This window comes from Sceloporus occidentalis, unplaced genomic scaffold (assembly GCF_023333645.1).
Source record: "Sceloporus occidentalis isolate IW3139 unplaced genomic scaffold, rSceOcc1.0.p SCAF_1, whole genome shotgun sequence".
Taxonomy (NCBI): Eukaryota; Metazoa; Chordata; class Lepidosauria; order Squamata; family Phrynosomatidae; genus Sceloporus; species Sceloporus occidentalis.
The window spans coordinates 118,680,722-118,694,124 of record NW_028316981.1 but is presented as its reverse complement, the minus strand read 5'-3'; the positions used below and the strand labels follow the sequence as shown (position 1 = coordinate 118,694,124).

The window sequence follows — 13,403 nt, the reverse complement described above, 5'->3', positions numbered from 1 at the left end:
TTTGCTTGTCTTTTTGGCTGTCTGTGATATCCTCAGCACTCTTCTGCAGCACTACATCTCAAATTAGTTAATGGCAGATGTGAAAAAGGGCAGCTTTGATTACTTGTGGATATGTAACCTACCTTTGCATTTAGCCTTTATTGCTGTATCCCTCTTAACATCTCTGTGTAATCAATACACCATCATTTTGTTGCACTACTTACTTACTTACTTTTATTTGGACAGATCTTTGAGCCCAGCTGGCCCTAGGAAGTGAACTGATCAGACGCCTGGAGCTGTTATAGTAACAGTCAAAACATATTTACCCCCATGAGTTTTACTATAGCATGCGGATCGAATATTTGTTGCTTCAGAAGCTGCTTCTGGAAAATTCCCTTCCTTTTAACTGCCTTTAGATGTATCTTTAATTTCCAAAGTAAAGGATACTACTTTGAATCTGGATATGCCCTTGTATAGCTGTTGCTGAATGTATTATTTTTGAAAGTGAATGGGAATTAGCATTATGGCAGTGTCAAATTTCAGATTCTTCACTGAGAAGACATGATGTCACACTCTCAGCATTAGTTTCTGATTAGTAAAATAGCATAAGTGTGGCCTATCTCATGTGTAAACTATTTTAGAGTTCTTATTCATGTCTTTCATATCAGGCTATATCATCATGTAACAAAACCTCAAGCTTGAAGAAAGGTTTCCTCTTCCTCTTCCTGTTTCTCTGTTTTCTCTGTTTTAGTCCTCTTATCATCTCTTTAATGCTGATCATAGTTTACTTTTAGACTGGAACCAGCAAACTGTGGTTTGAGCTTGGTTTTATTAATAATAAATAATAAAACACACTGACTCTCAGTTTTGAGGGAAAGTTAAAAATTATTATCATTGTCAAAATGAAATGAAACTAGCCATACACATTAAAAGAATAAATAGCAGTTTCAAACAGTACAAAGCCCCTTAAAGTCTTTTCTTAAAAACTAGTCAATTCCACAAAGCTTGTCATCATTTGAAAAAGCATGTGCCTGCCACTGTTCTAGCCTTCTTAAGGAGGAAGTTTCAGAGAGAATGCACCAAGAAGGCCCTCTCTCACATTGCCAACCAGATGTACCTGTGGTACTGAAAGAAGGGCCTGTATTGAAAGGCTTGTACTGTATAGTATATAGTACATGGACTAGGCAAGTTTATATGGAGAATATATGGCAACATGGACCTGAATTGTACAGGGCTTTATAGATCATAACTAGCACTTTGAACTGGGCCCATAAACAAACCACTAACCTGTGAAGCTGTTTCAATCTTCTAATGGTCACATTCTCCAACTGTAGACTTGAAAGCATCAGAAGCCTCAGGGTGAAACGCCCTGTTGTGTGTTCCCTGTAGACTGAGGCCCCATTCTCACTGGGGAATTTGCCCTGGGTGGTACCCAGTCGAATTGGGTAAGCTGGTACCGAATCTCCCTGGAAAGAAGTTCCCATTACCCTTTGCCTTGATCGATGCAATTTGCCCTGCTGAAGTTCACATGTGCAGTAGCGCTTTAAAATGGAGCCTCCTTTGTTGTCAATCAAATTCACTTCCGCTTTTGTCAAAGGCAATGTGTTCTACAACCATTGGCCAATGGAATGGGTGCTTTCCCCCCTCCTATTTAAAAAAAAACTGGAGGCAGCGTTCACATATTCTGTCAACTTGTATGTGTAAGTGCATGTGTTGTGTGCCTTTGGGTCATTTCAGATTCCCCCCCCCCCTTGGCATCCTCTGCTTTCCCTCCGTTTGCCATCCCAGAATGCCATCTCTCCTTCTCTCCTCCTTTGCATCTTCTGCTTTCCCTCCGTTTGCCATCCCAGAATGCCATCTCTCCTTCTCTCCTCCTTTGCATCTTCTGCTTTCCCTCCGTTTGCCATCCCAGAATGCCATCTCTCCTTCTCTCCTCCTTTTCATCCTTTGCTTTCCCTCTGTTTCCCACATATATGTAGCACAAGGATTCACACAGTATCAATTTGCCAAATTGAAAGGGAAATATATGTAGCACAAGCATTCGCATATTCTGTCACACACACAAATAATTTTTAACAATGACACTTGCAAAGTGATGTACCGTGCCGGCAGCAAGCAAATGAAAGGGAAATGTAGCACAAACATACACATTCTATCAATATGTATCAATCTGTAGCACAAGCATTCGCATAATCTGTCAAAAATAAAAATTACCAAAAAAAGAGAGAGAAAAAGCCGCTTGCAAAAAGCCAGTGCGAGAGGGGAGGCATGTTCCACCCAACCTCTGACCTAAATCCCTCCCCTGAACTTGACCCGATCATGACTGGGCCCAAGTTCACAGGGAAGAAACAGGTTTTCCAAAAAGAAACAGGAAATAATCCACTTTTGGCAAATCCACTCTAAGGGGGATTTGCCCTTGATCTGGTGTGCAAGACCCTGATCGGTTGTGTAAAAACCGGCACCAATGGGAACTTCCCATTTTTAATCCGGGTTATAATTCTGTGCAAACGGTAGTCTGAATGGCCCCTGAGTTAACAATGCAGCTGCAGCTTTTGGAACAAACTGAAGTTTCTGAGTGCTTTCCACACAGTGTGTTAGACTAATCCAAGCAGGATGGAACTAAGGCATATGCCACCATGGCCAGTGCAGACATCTCCAGGACCAGGCACAGTTGCTGCACTAGCAGTAACTGTCCAAAGGAACTCCCAGCTACAACAGAAACCTGGGCATTGAGGCTCATGACTTCCTGCTGGAGCCTCCCCACCCTACTTTAAACCTGTATCTCCAGGAGGAATGTAACCCCTTCCAACACAGGCTGAATCCCTATTCCCTTATCTACTTTTCAAGTGTCTGTCTCACTTGCGTTGACTCAATTTGCTCATTTTTATTAAAAGGCTTACTTATGCTAGATCAATATCAATATCAGCATTAATGATGCCATGCCTTACTGGTAAGTAGGATTGCATAGCGATGTTTAACCCTGCTTTGCAAGTCTAGTTTGTAGAGCTGCTATAAAATAGCTTGCTGCTTTGAATGTACTGGCAAATACAGGTTTGAGTTAAAGAGGAAGTAGCTAATTGGAGTGTGCAATGGGAGGAGAGAACACAGGCACCCAAGGTTTGTTTACAACCTGAGTCAAGCCCTTGTGAGGTAGAGATTCCCGTTTCTGGAAATTAAATATAGAATTTATTATATTAACTCAGTTTTTAAAATATCAATTTCACTTTGTCTCTCTCTCTCCTTCATATATTATTGAATGTCATTTGGAACGTCCTCTTCAGGGAAAACCTTGGGGCTTTTGATGCTTTCAGTTCTACAGTGGGAGGATTTGGCCATTAGAGGGTGCAAAGGAGGAGTGGCAAAACAACCAGTGTGGTGTTGTTGGAAGGGCAAGAGATACTGCCTTTAGTCAGTTCCTTGAAGACAAGAAGAAATGAAAGGTACTACACTTAGGCAGAAAAAAATGAACTGCACAGATAAAGGATGGGGGACGTCTGGCTGGTGTCACCTGGTATGGGAATGCAAGATGTCACTCCTCCCCAATTGACTTCCTCCCATTTCCTACCATACAGAATTCTTAGTAATGCTTTTTTGCACTAATGTTACTCTTAAATCACAATTCCCATATGAATGTAGTGTTAATAGTTGTGACATAAACAACTAGCAAAATTAAAATTATACCTTCAAATTACAATATCATACGTATAACCTAAATGTATTTACATATACATAGTGAAGATTTAGTTGAAATGTAATATTTTAAAGAAAAAATTAAAAGAATATTTGTTTTCAAAATAATCATTTAAAAAAAATTAATTGAAATTTTAATTTTATAATAATAATATTTATTTATTTATATGCCACCTCTTCCCATAGGATTTTTAAAAATTCTGGGGGCCCTCCTTTCTTCTCCTACTGAGCTTGATCTCACTCCCACCATCTCTTAAAGCATTTTAAAGAGATACAGGCAAAATGCAACAATGTTTCTGCTAAAATACAGGTGTGTAAGGAGCAGTGGTGTAACCCCCCCTTAGGGTATCACCTGGTGCCGGCCGCACCCCCTGCACCACCCTAGTGATGCCACTGGGAACACCTGCTTGACAACAGTACATGTGAAAGGGATCTAGGAATCTTAGGCCCCATTCATAGTGAGCTATTTGCACTGGATGGAACTGGGTAGATCTGGATCTCCTCCCCCCGAATCTCTCCGGAAGCAAGTGCCACTATTTACCTCAGGGTAATTTAACTCTGAATGCCATGCAGCTCTGGGGAGAGTTCTCATTTGCTGAACCGGTTTAAAAATGGCTCCTTTGCTATCAATCAAATTCTCTTCTGCGTTCATCAAGGTGACGTTTCTTACAGCAATTGGGCAACCGGATGGATGATTTCCCCCTTCCCCCCCCCCTTTTTTTTTAAACAGGCACCAGTATGCGCACATTTTGTCAAATTTAAAAATCTCCTGTGTGTGTGTGTGTGTGTTTGTGTTGTGGGTATTTGGGTCACTGCAAGTTATGGATCTTTCCTTGACCCCGTTTTCAACCCCAAAATGCAATCTAATGCCATCTCTGCATCCTGCACCCTCCCTCCTTGCCACCCCACAATGCCTCATACACATGTAATAATAATAATAATAATAATAATAATAATAATAATAATAATAAATTTCTCACCTCAGAATGCCAGAAAAGGATGCCATGCATCCTTTGCTTTCCCTCAGCTACCCCTGAATTCCTTACAGAGAGTAGCAAAAGCATTCTGTATCAATTTGCCAAATTGGAAAGAGAAACGTTTGTAACATTCGCATTGTAGCATTCGCAAAGAAAAAAAGCCTCCTGCAAAGTGCCATGCTGCCGGAAGCAAGGAAAGGAAAGGGAAAGTGAACAGGCAGGCAGCCACATTCTATCTATATATCTATCTACTTGTAGCAAAAAACATGCACATAGTCTGTCAAAAATAATTTTAAAAAAATAAAGAGAGAGAGAGAAAGCTGCATGGTGCAAGAATGGAGGCTTGCTCCATCCTGTGCACTCCCTCTGACCTACCCTGAACTTGACCCTTCGTCCTGCTCCTGCTCCGTTACCCCGATTGCCCTCCATGGCCCCCTTCTCCCCCGCCCAGCTCCTTCATCCTCCTCCTCCGTCACTCTTGCCACCCTTTCTCCAGTTCTGCCCTCTGCCCTCCCTCTGACCTAAATCCCTCTCTTGAACTTGACCCGATCATGATCGGGGGCAAGTTCATATTTGCCGAACCCATTTTTTTAAAAAAGATACAGCTTTTACCAAATGACCCGCACTAAGGAAGTCACGGATTCGCTTGTGGGAGATCCAGGGCGAATATGAACTTCACGTGCATAATTCGGTTCCTCATCCGGGGTAAAAGGTAGTCTGAATGGCCCCCCAGTAGATCACAAGCTAAACATGAATCAATAGTATGATGCAGAAGCTAAAAAAGGCTGCATCAACAGGGGTGTAGTATCTAAATTAAGGGAAGTAATAGTGCCCACCCTATTCTGCTTTGGTCAGACCTCACCTGGAATACTGTGTCCAGTTCTGAGCACCACCATTTAAGAGGGATATTGACAAGGTGGTGTGTGTCCAGAGCAGGGTAACCAAAATGGTGAAAAGTCTAGAAACCATGCCCTATGAGGAAAGCTGGGCATGTTTAGTGTAGAGAAGAAAAGGGTAAGAGGTGACATGACAGCTGTGTTTAAATATTTGAAGGGATGCCATCTTTAAGATGACACAAGCTTGTTTTCTACTGCTTCAGAAACTAGGGCATGAAGCAATGGATTCAAATTACAGGAAAAGAGATTCCACCAAAACTATCGGAAGAACTTCCTGACAGTAAGAGCTGTTTGACTGTGGAATACACTGCCTCAGAGTCTACTTCTTTGGAGGTTTTTAAGCAGCTGGATGGCCATCTGTTGTGAGTATTCTGATTGTGTCTTCCTGCATGGCAGTGGGATGGACTGAATGGCCCTGCTTTTTTATGCTTTTATATACTTTATGCTTTAACTGCATGCCACCTTCAGTCTCTTCTGGGGAGAAAGATGTAAATCAAATCAAATCAGTACAGAACACAAAAACAGGAACTCTTATCCTAGTAGTAAATTTATAACATTCAGAGATAATATTTTATGTTAGTTTTACTGGGTTGCATTATAAAGGATTGCAACTTGCAGACAATCAATCTGTCTCCAAATAAAACCTAGAAATAACGTGAAACGGGCAGCTGATGACTAAAAACAGATATTGTCCATATGTGAGTGTATCCAGGGGCTTTTAAAAAGAAAGCAAATGCAAGGCTTTTATACTCATATGTACAAATATCTAGAAAGCTGTGTTCAAACAAATCCCTTTTATCAGGGCTGCTCTTTGAGGATCAAATGGATAAATCTCTTTCAAAGAGGAACACCTGCCTGGGGACACTTTGAACAATCAAAGCTATTTTAGTCCAAAGTGAGGCTAATATTGTAGTTTTAATTCCCCTGTATGGGGTTTTTAACCTAAATTAAATGTTTTGAAATAGTAACAGCAGCAGTCATATGATCTGAAAGTCAGTTCTGCAAAGTGTCTAAAATTTATAAATCTTATATGTTCAGAAGGTGAAGGTTCTGGTATCTCCTCAAATCTTCCTACATCTCTGGCTAGGAAAGCATTGAGAAGTAACCAGACCCAGGAGGAGATAAGCAAGCTTGCAATTCTGAGGCATGTTAACTGTTTCAAAGAGTTTTCAGCCTCAGATTCTTTAACACCACTAACACCTTCCTTCTTCCTCTAGCCACCCTACATCTTGAACCTAGGCCTGAGGGAAGTTTTTAATTTGGCCATTGATTAACTAGATAAGATAGAAATATTGGTCGTTGAAGGGAGTCAGCATGGTGTAGTAGTTTCAGCATAGACTTTGACTGTGGAGAGCAGGGATCAAATCCCCATTCAGCCATGAAAACCCACTGGGTGATTTTGGGCAAGTCACAGTCTCTAATCCTCAAAGGATGGCAATGGCAAACTCCCTCTGAAGAAACTTGCCAAGAACATCCTGTGATAGGGTCTCCTTAGGGTCGCCATAAGTTGGAAGCGACTTGAAGGCAAACAATACACATGCACATTGATGGTAGAAGGCATCCTCCAATTTCCTCTAGAAGGAATTGATGTCTCCCTGAAGCAGTAGGCTTGTAATTTAGGGATGCTCCTATGTCTGCTTTTGCTCCTGAATGCCAATGGTGTCTTCATCAGCTTACTCTATTAGTATGCCAATTGCATCCTTACCTGAAGAGGTTCAACTTGTCCCAATTGTTCATGATAGAGTTACAACCATTACAGGCTGGATTACTATCCTGTGCTTTTCGTTAGGCTGTTCTTTAACTATTCAAACACTTCGACTGGGCCTGAATATTATGCTTAACTTTTTAACATTTATTTTAGAAAATATCTTCTGGCTTTTGGTGCCCAAGGCACTTTCTAGATTAAAACCCCCAAAATAAAACTGCAGTACAAGAGGGACATAAAACAACTGGCTCACTTTAAAAACAGCATAATCACAGCAGAAAAGTATAACATTAAAAACAGAATGGGATAATAAAATATTTCCACCTTCATAAAATGAGGTGGAGCAACCAAATCTTCTTCTCCTTCTTCTTCCTCCTTGCTTTTTGAGGTTTAGTTCTGCAGCATGGGTACTTCTACAAAAAAAGTGTTGTTTTTGTGTTCCTACCAAGCACAGCTGTGATGGGTCAAAAGAAAATGGAGCAGCAGCTCAGATGGGGAATGGCTTGTGTACCCAGTTTCAGAGAAAAACTGGGTTCTTTGGGTAATTTGATCTCAGTATATTTAGGATCTGATGAGTATTAATGAGTCTGTCGGAGTATGTCTGAAAATGAAGTGGGAGCCAATGCAGATGAAACAGAACTGGTTCTAAAGAGACTCAACACCTGAAACTGGTTGCTACATTTTCTACCAGATGGAGTTCCTGTTCAAGGGCAGCACCACATAGCAGTTGCTGATAGTGTGGTGTTGTAACTATGGCCCTGTCCAGATGGGCCATTTTGTACGTACGCCATACATACTAGAGTCACCTGGGGGCATCTCTTTTAGACACCCGCAACCCTAGTACGTACAGAGTATGTACAAAATGGCGGTTCCCTGTTCACACGGGTGCCGCCATTTTGACTTAACGGCTGTGTCGTGTCCAAACAGCACAGCGTGGCCGTTACGTCTTGGTGCCGCTGAAGGGTGCTTGTGGTGCCCTTTCAGTGGCGCCAGAAGGAGCTCCATTTTGGAGCTCCTTCTGCTGTGCGTATTGCTGGCGGGCCTTTAAATGGCTGCGCCAGCAATACAGAAAGAAAGGGACTGAGTGGCCCCTTTCTCTCTCTCCCCACTGCTGTTGAGGTGTCCTTGGGCCATGAAGCCCCAAGGACACTTCTTTCCAGGCTGCGGGGAAGTGGCCTTTTGCCGCTTCCCCAAGGCCAGGAAAAGCGGTGGATTGGGGTCTCCGGGGCTGCCGCTGTGGCAGCTCAGGCCCCGATCCGTTGGGGAAAGGGGCGGGTGCAGGCCGCCCATGGGATTTTTTTTAGTCCTAAACTAGGAAAAAAGCAGGATATAAATAAATATTTTCCTCTGCTTCCTCCTCCTTGTCAGCCATTCTTCTAGTTAGCCCAGTACAGTATTGTTGATTTTACATGGCAGCAGCTCTCCAGGATTTCACACTTACCTGAAGATCACTGATATTCCCCAGTCATCCTGCATTCAAGTACTAACCAGGACTGCCTCTACTTAGTTTCCAAAAATTGGATGAGAAGAGGTGTGTTCAATATCAATAATTTTTTTAATTTTTTTTAAAAAAAGAAGAGGTGTGTTCAGAGTGGCATGGTGGTCTGTGAGAACATGACTTAAGATTACACAGAATTCTTTGATCACCTTGTATGCATAGCATTTTCTCTTTCCAATTAAATAATTTCAGTTCCTGGAGTCTCATAGTTCCTTCTTTGTAGCATTTTTTGGGCAGAACTAAGCATCATGATTCAAACCAGTTCAACTGGAGGAGGTTGTCTGGAGAAAATAGGATTGGAGTAAATGTGATTCATTCAAGAACTAACTGAAGCCACATAAGGCTCACATGAGGGGTCTAACCAGACCTAAAGAAAGTGGTATCTGGCAAATGGGTTCCTTGAACTGCTGTTGACAGCAAATACGACAGTCAGCATAATCTGGAAAGTTTGCTGACACATTGCTTAAAACCAGTTAGTTCCCTATCGCTTCTCATTTTTTTGTTAAACAGGATTGGCCCTCATGTGCAATAACTGTGTGCACTGACTACAAGAGATACTGCTTACTGTCCAGACACTTGAACCTTTGCCTGGACTATGTTATATGTCATGTGCCTCACTAGGATGCATCAACCTTATTTTTGTATACTCTTCTATACTTAACACAAACTGCTTGATCCTATCCAAAGCTGAGTATTATAAACTTCATTGGGCTCAGGAATATTTAGCTCTGTTCAGGATTGCAACCTAATATAATGGTAAATTTTGCCTCACCTCAGGCTCTTCAACAGCATAATGGAATCTATTGTTTCAGCACCTTCCCTGGTGCTGAATTAAGTCCACATTCTAAGGCTGTGTACAGTTCTTCTTTCTGTGCAAAGGCTGTTTGCAAGTTTGATCTGTGTTATTAATGGCTCAGTGGAGTGAAATGAACTTGTGGAAAGCAAAGCCAGGTTGCAGAAAGGATTTATATTTTGCCATTTCCTGATTGGTTTCAGGCGAGACTAAGGGTGTAACTCTAGATGTTACCTAAGGGAGAACAAATCATTGCTTGGGGAGAAAATTAAAAGCTTTGTACAATAACTCCGGATTAGAGCTCAGAACAAGGAAGACACTGTTGCAGCAGGTTGTGAGGAAGGGGGTGCAGTAAACTCAGAATCCTCCTAAACTTCAGCTTTACACAACTTGTAAGATCCTAATCATAACATCAGCATGTGAAAGGGAAGACTTGTATTTGAAGTTTCAAAGTACACATAATATTTTCTGAAAATGTCTGATGATTCTCTTCCTGGCAGCTTATCCCTTTCTAAATAAACATATTTCTTATTTAAGAGATGCTCTTGGGCTGAATTTAATGAACTAGCTCTGCCAGTGTAGTTGAGGAAAGAGCTAATGTAGCTCAGAATGTGCTCAGTTCAGCAGGAGAAACTGAATCTGGACCTAAGTTCTTGGAAGACTGAATTCCTATGAATATGTAGAATCACAGAATCAAAGATTTGGAAGAGACTTCAAGGGCCATCCAGTCCAAACCCTCTGCCATGTAGGAATACACAGTCAAAACACCTCCAGCAGATGTTCTTCCAGCCTTTGTTTAAAAATATCCAAAGAAGGAAAATCCACCACATTCTGTGGCAGTGTGGTCCACTGTTGGACTGTCCTTGCTATCAGGAAGTTCTTCCTAATACTGAGGTGGAATATCTTTTCCTGTAGCTTGAATCCATTGTTCCATGTCCTAGTGGAGGAGCAGAAAACAAACTTGCCCCATTCTGAATAATAACATCCCTTCACATACTTAAACATACTCTTTTCCCCCCCTCCAGGCTACACATACTCAGCTCCCTAAGCTGCTCCTCATAAGGCATGGTTTCCAGACCTTTCACCATTTTGGTTGCCTTCCTCTGGAAACTCTCCGGTTTGTTCACATCCTTCTTGAATTGTGATGCCCAAAACTAGGGAATATATTCCAGGTGAGGTCTGACCAAAGCAGAATAGAGTGGTACTATTACTTCTCTCACTCTAGATACTATACTGGTATTGATGCAGGCAGAAATCATATTGGCTTTTTCAGCTGCTGCATCACACTGTTGATTCATGTTCATCTTGTGTTAACTAAGACCCCCCAAAAGAGCACTGAACAATGCAACTCTCCATATGTTGTTCCACTGCCATTCGAATCAGCCTTGACCAGCTTTGCCAATACCATGGAATGCTGGGAGTTGTATTCTAACATCTGGAGGACCATACTGTACTTCGTTGTCACTACGGTTACACATGCCTTGATGACATGTTTTCTGCTGCTCCAGAGACTAGGACCTGGAGCAATGGATGCAAGCTACAGGAAAAGAGATTCCACCTCAACAATAGGAGGAACTTCCTGACAGTAAGGGCTGTTCGACAGTGGAACACACTTCCTCAGAGTGTAGTGGAGTCTCCTTCCTTAGAGGTCTTTAAACAGAGGCTGGATGGCCATCTGTCAGGGATGCTTTGATTGAGATTTCCTGCATGGCAGAATGGGGTTGGACTGGATGGCCCTTGTGGTCTCTTCCAACTATGATTCTATGACATCCCATTTGGACTACTGTAACACACTCTAGGTGGGGCTGCCTTTGGAAACTGTTCAGAAACTTCAGCAAGTGCAAAATGCCGCAGCAGGAATATAGGGAGCATATAATTTCCTTGTTGAAACAGCTTCACTGGCTACCGGCTGGGCACAATTCAAAGTGCTGGTTATAACCTATAAAGCCCCACACAGCTTTGGTCCAGACTATTTGAGAGACTGTATCTCCCCATAGGAACCTGCTAGAACCCGAAGATCTCCAGGAGAAGGCTTTCTCTCAGTCCCAGCCCCGTCCCAGGCTGGCCTGCTCAGGACCCGAGGGAGCTTTCTGGGTGGCTGCTCCCACCCTCCGGAATGGCCTTCCCTGGGAGGCTAGGCTGGCCCCCTCCCCGCTGGCCTGCCACTGGCAAGCCAAACCCTTTTGTTCAGGCAGGCGTTTAGTGCCTGGGGTTTAATCATGGGGGGTGGCTTTTTAGATGGGGTGGGCATTGTGCTTTTACTGTGGTTTTAATGTTTGTAATTTTATATTGTTTTTATATGCTGTTTTGATTGTTTAATTGTAATAAGTTCTTAAGGAGTTTTTATTTATGAACCGCCTTGAGTCCCTTTCCAGAAGAAAGGTGGCGTAGGAAATAAATAAATAAATAATAGCTGTTTCAAACTATTGTAATTATTATTATTCTGGTTTCAGAATAATATGTGGTTGTGTGCCTCCAAGTCACTTCTGACTTCTATGGAATTCTGGGAAGGGTGGTTGGCTGTGGCAAGGGAGCGGAGCTAGCTACCGTTCTCAGACTCCGACAGCCTGGAGCCATGGCACTTTAAGGGGGCTGCTTCTGCCCTGCGGATGCAACGCCACGGAGGGAGGCTGGGAGGCAGGGAGGGCCGGTGCTGCCTGCAAACCCCTGGCCTGGGTCAGCAACAGCATCCTCCTCTTCCCGGCCCTCGGAGCTGCAGCGCCCTCCCTCCTCCTCCTCCTCCCCCCCCCAACTTGACTCTCTCTCTCTCTCTCTCTTCCCCTCCCTCCTCCTCCTCCTCCTCCTCTGCTCACGTGACCCAGGCCGGCAAGTTGGGCATTGGCAGGGAGAGAAGCAGAGCCTGCCAGGCAGCCCCGGGAGGACGGACGGAGGGAGCAGAGCCCGCTCCCCGCCCGGACACAGAGTGGCGCCAGGGCAAGCGCCAGGAGCCGGACTCTGCAGAGCCCAGCCTGCCTTCCTGCCTTGGTTTCCTCGGCTGGCTGCTTGGAGGGGATGAGGAGGAGGAAGGGGAGGAGGGCTCGGCTGTGGCTCTAAGGGCAGCCCCCTCCTCAAGGAAGAGGGGAAGAGGAAGAGGAGGAAGAGACCGGAGAGCCCTTGGCGGGAAGCAGAGGCAGAGATGGCCAACGAGTCCCTGCAGGTAAGCGGTGTCTCCAGGAGACGCGTGTGTGTGTCGGGGGGGGGGAGGGGGCAGAGGGGCCGGGGGAAGGGAGAGGGAGGCTGTGCAGCAGATGGCGGGGGTGGGCTCCCTGCTGCTGGCCAGACCCAGCTCGGCCCTCCTCCCGCCCCCAAGCCAGATGGCGGCGGCGGCGGCGGCTCAGGCTGACCCTCCTCTTCCTCTCCTCTTGTGCGAGGCGGCGGCCCCTACTGCTGCTGCTACTGCTGCTGCTGCTCTCCTCTGGCTGCAGAGCCTAGGAAAGGGGGGGGGGGAGAAAGGCCGAGGGGGGTCTGGGCCGCCTTCCCCAAGCCAGGCCTGGCCAGGGAGCCTCTCGGGGCGGAGGGAGAAGCGGGGTTGCGCCCTCTTGGGCTGCATCCACACTGCAGGGATGAATCGAGTCGGACCCCGTTTGAAGTGCCATGGCTCCAGTGGAGCTCTGGTGCCTCAACAAACGACACTTCCCAGAATTCCATGGCATTTAAAACGGGGGATGCAGCCCAAAACACCAGACAAAGCGGCCGTTGCTTCGCATCCTTCTTTATCCCCTTCTTTGCCGCCCGTTTTTAATGCTGCTCTCCCTTTAGCGTTCCACCCTTTGGGGGAAAGGGCGGGAGAAAGGCCCTCCTCCTCCTCCACCACCATGAGCCCCTCTTGGCTGGAGAGGAGAAGCTGTGCCCATCTTCTGCCTCC

The 13,403-nt window shown here is 44.6% G+C and overlaps 1 protein-coding gene across 2 annotated transcripts in view; it reads left to right on the top strand.

The window, feature by feature from the left end:
- The first annotated feature begins 12,389 nt into the window (after positions 1-12,389).
- The window catches only part of PKN1 (protein kinase N1), a 95,620-nt gene continuing 94,606 nt past the window's right edge, over positions 12,390-13,403 (top strand). The window contains exon 1 of one of the 2 annotated variants that reach the window (XM_089533074.1): positions 12,390-12,695. In XM_089533074.1, coding sequence (XP_089389200.1) covers positions 12,675-12,695 — 21 coding nt within the window. In that variant the 5' untranslated portion in view covers positions 12,390-12,674. The remainder of the gene's footprint in view (positions 12,696-13,403) is intronic. The other variant, XM_089533091.1, reaches the window with a different exon arrangement.